Source organism: Ceratina calcarata, unplaced genomic scaffold, assembly GCF_001652005.2.
Source record: "Ceratina calcarata isolate Rehan_Ccalc_2016 unplaced genomic scaffold, ASM165200v1 scaffold111, whole genome shotgun sequence".
Classification (NCBI taxonomy): Eukaryota; Metazoa; Arthropoda; class Insecta; order Hymenoptera; family Apidae; genus Ceratina; species Ceratina calcarata.
In genome coordinates this window covers 263359-267256 of record NW_017132019.1, presented here as the reverse complement: position 1 = coordinate 267256, position 3898 = coordinate 263359, and the positions used below count along the sequence as shown (strand labels likewise).

At 35.9% G+C, this 3898-nt stretch overlaps 1 protein-coding gene across 1 annotated transcript in view; it reads right to left on the bottom strand.

The window, feature by feature from the left end:
- Nucleotides 1-5: 5 nt before the first annotated feature.
- The window catches only part of LOC108622110 (fibroblast growth factor 1), a gene marked incomplete at its 3' end in the record, with an annotated part of 5130 nt that continues 1237 nt past the window's right edge, over nt 6-3898 (bottom strand). Inside the window, exons 2-5 of the mRNA XM_026811370.1 lie at nt 2946-3187; nt 557-744; nt 370-473; nt 6-155 (exon numbers count right to left, since the gene is read on the bottom strand). Of these exons, the coding sequence (XP_026667171.1) occupies nt 6-155; nt 370-473; nt 557-744; nt 2946-3163 (660 nt within the window). The remainder of the gene's footprint in view (nt 156-369; nt 474-556; nt 745-2945; nt 3188-3898) is intronic.

Genomic DNA, 3898 nt, shown 5'->3' with positions numbered 1-3898 from the left:
TTTTGGCCCCAGCATGTTCTTGATCCCGGTTTTGCACGCCCGTTCTTTTTTATCCCTATCCACCATCCGTAATTTTGATATTTTCGCGATCGAAAAGCATCGTACGAACCAACGTTCCACTGTTCCCATTCTGTGTTGTCTTTACTTCCATTTGGCTGAAACGTAATGATTAGTTTATCTCCCATGAGGAAAAAATATTAATGATTTCAGAAACGTAAATTAAAGCTGTTTTAGCTGTAGATTTTCTGCAAAATGTTACACGTGTCCTAAATATGCATAGTGTATTTTCTCATTTTGCTATACAGCTACTCGCGTTAGGAAGTATATTTTAATTAACAACAATTAGTTATATAACAATCTTAAGTTTACCTCCCCGTAAAGACGGCCCTTTTTATTGAAAGCCAAATACAGGCTAGTCTGAATACTTTGTATCCGAATTACTCCAAATGCTACTGGTATAATGTGTAGTAAAGCTAAAAATAAATAAAAAGAACCATTCTTATAAATTTATCTAATCACAATCGACTTACTTTACCCGATTTGTTTTAATAAATACCATGCGGTTCATTTGTCGCATTGAAACCGCGAACACGACCAGAGTTCGATACACCAAGATGATATCCAGTTCGACAGAACAATTTGATTACGACACAATTGTACACAGGATTTTGTGCCGGTTTCCTAGGATCCCATATAACGCAAGGCGTGTGTTTAGCCAATTCCGATCTCAGATAACGCGTAGTTCTGTAAAAGTGAATTCAATATTTAGAATACGTATCTGGCGTTTATGAATCGTAAATATAAAATCTATAAATATACACGCACTTAATTCCAACGTCAAGAAAACGTTGAATGGATTTTAAAGTCATTTGTAATTGAAAAATACCTACAGCCTGAAAATGAATTACGAAACGCTTTTCGACGTTTACGAAACGTTCTCTGACGCTTAAACTGAATTCTTCTACCTACTAGAGAACATTTTAACGTACAGCTTGCGTCACGATTCATTCATTCGTCCTCGATCGTTGGAACAATGGCGTTAAAAACAGAGGACGGGATAGTATTATAAATCTGTGCGAAGTAATATCCGGAGACGTGCTATTTATAACATATCATTACGTTTGGAAAAATGGGCTGATCGACTTTTCAGGTCAGCACGCTTCGTGAATCAGCGTGCCTCGTTGCACTGCAGACATTTCCAACCCCCGTTAATTTTAAACAGATTCTCGAGGGGGAGAAACGCGGTTCCGATAGATTTTACTCGGAGAACAAAGCGTATACACATACACATGTATTAATAGTAATCTAGCTAATGGTGCCAGTAACGAAGTGGAAACGTTATATTGCTGTTTTTCTAAAATTGAAGAATTGAAGATTGAAATTTTATAATTGATGAGAATCCGCATCGTTACAGTAAAATTGTTTGATCTTTCTATAATCTTCTTTCATTGTTATTAGAAAAATTATTATATTGTGTTTGTAATTATTTAAATTATACGACAGATTCGTCACGAGGTAAGATTTACATTCCGTTCTTTTGTAATTATTCCTAGTCCCAGAAATTCTGTCTTGAAATTGCGCAACAGAAATAAAAACACGCCTCCGTTAATTACACTTTGAACGTGGCACGATCTATTTGTTGAAACCCGAGCGCGGACTCGGTCATAAACGTCGATCCTAATTTTACGTTACACATCGTGCGTGTGCTCTAATGCAATTCGTGCGGAATTGCAGGCCGAGCCCGCAGCCTCACTGGTTGCCACGGTGCTCGAATGCCGGTAATAATATATGTATACCTAACACGAACCTTACCTACACCCTACCTAGTGACCCTGTGACAATATGAAGCTGAAAGTTAATCGAATCAAGTGATCAATGAGTGCATATCGTGTATCACGTTGTATGGTTACTGTGGAATCTCTTCATCAGAACATGTAATTTCGAGGTATATCGTGTTCGCATCCTAAAACTGCTATTTCGCATATCATCTTACGCGAATTATCTCAAAATTTCAAAATTGGCTAAGATTGCGATCCTAATATTATTTATGTGTCATCATTTTGTTTCACGTATGCAGAAGTCTGTAGAATAATAGTATTCTCATGATAGAGATGCATCATGTTTAATTAACTGTCACGCTAATTTCTGTTAATTGTCTATTTAATGATTCTTAAAGTAGAGCATCAAGATCGATTTTAAAACGATTTTACGGTAATGCACCGCAGAAAATACATCTGACTAACGTAAGTGATCGATGAACTCGTTCCAGTTCCTCGTGCACGAGCGGTGCTTTTGTTTACTATAATAATCATCTTTATATTCGGAGCTATTCATTTTTTAAACCCCGTTACCTTTCAGTCTTTGATGTTCACTGACCCTTTTCATCATCGATTAACTTTAACCCGAAATCTGAAAACCGAGTTTGAAACGATCGAAGAACGTATACGGGGAACAATAGGAAAATTTTAAAGTTTGCCCTACGTTAGGTGGAGAGTTAATCGATTCAAGTGATTAATGAACGCTCGTTGTAGGTACACGTTAGAAGGAAATTACGTTTGCGGACTTATTGTTGCTCGCTTGCAAGCCGCTCGGAGAGAAATCCTACTTTAAAATATTCATTACCCTTTCATCAATGTTAGAAGTTAATTGTATTAATATTTCTGATCGAAAGAGGTCTGTTAGGTTTTACTTAATTATCCTTAATAAAATCATGAGGCTGAAAGAAATGCCGGGATGTATTGGAAACATACAGTCTGTTAATTAGAATAATAATTAAGTGCTTCAATGATAGACAGGATGTTAATTACGACTTTCCAGTAAATTAATAAAAATCGACCATCAATCAAGGTTTACTGCAGAATTGCAAATAACTTAATAACTGAACGGGTGTAACGAAGATTCGATTTTACTCTCGGCTATCGACAGCTCTAATTATCGGCGAATACCCATTCTCTCCGTACTTCACAGTGCCGGTCTGAAGTCTCCTGGTTTCCCTTTTTTTCCTACAATCACCATTGATCTCCTTTTCGTTTCCCGATCCTTTCTCTTCGTCGATCGATAAATCTGAATCGTAGCTATCATCGCTGCAACTGTCATCGATATCGCTGCATTCCTCGTCACATGTCGGCGCCTCTAAATTTTCGTGAATCCAACGAAGACTCATCCTTTTTTGATAATTTTATTACCTCTAAACGTTGAGATAAACAATATTCCATTAGTAAAACTTTCTACAATACCAATAAGTAGAATCAACAATAGTAGAAATTTCATAGGATGAGTTTACTAACTGAATTCCAGATGGTATAAGTGGTACCGCGCAATAAATAAATAAGAAAATGAATTGGTGTCTCGAGAAATCACGGTACATACAAATTGACAGTAACTATTGTGAGATAGTAAAATTTTATAAATAACATTAAACTTTTTGCGTTTGCGGTTACATCGTAAAACAGAATCGCACTGTAATAAATAGAAAACTAACGGCAGTTCCGGTCTGTTAATGCAAGGATTAGTAGAGCGACATGTATGTTACTCGTACTGTTGTGTGCGTCAGTCATATTGTCACAATTGTCCGTCAAGTACTTCGTATGAAAAAAAATCAATTAACTGATCCGAAAACTTTGCGAAATGAATGATTGCAAAATCTGTTTAATTTACATTTTTACGAAATACAGTGATTGTTATCCATGATCTTTAAACTGCGCGTTTCTCCAAATAAAAATTTCACTTTCCAGTTTACCTTTTCTCAAAGCGAAATTAAGTGAATTCAGTAAACTAAGTAGATTCCTCAAAACTATTGAACAATTTCAATTTCATCTTATAAGTATGACATGATAGATGTTCGAACACTTTCTGACAGTTCATTATTATTACTTAAGACTTTTATTTACTTTTATTT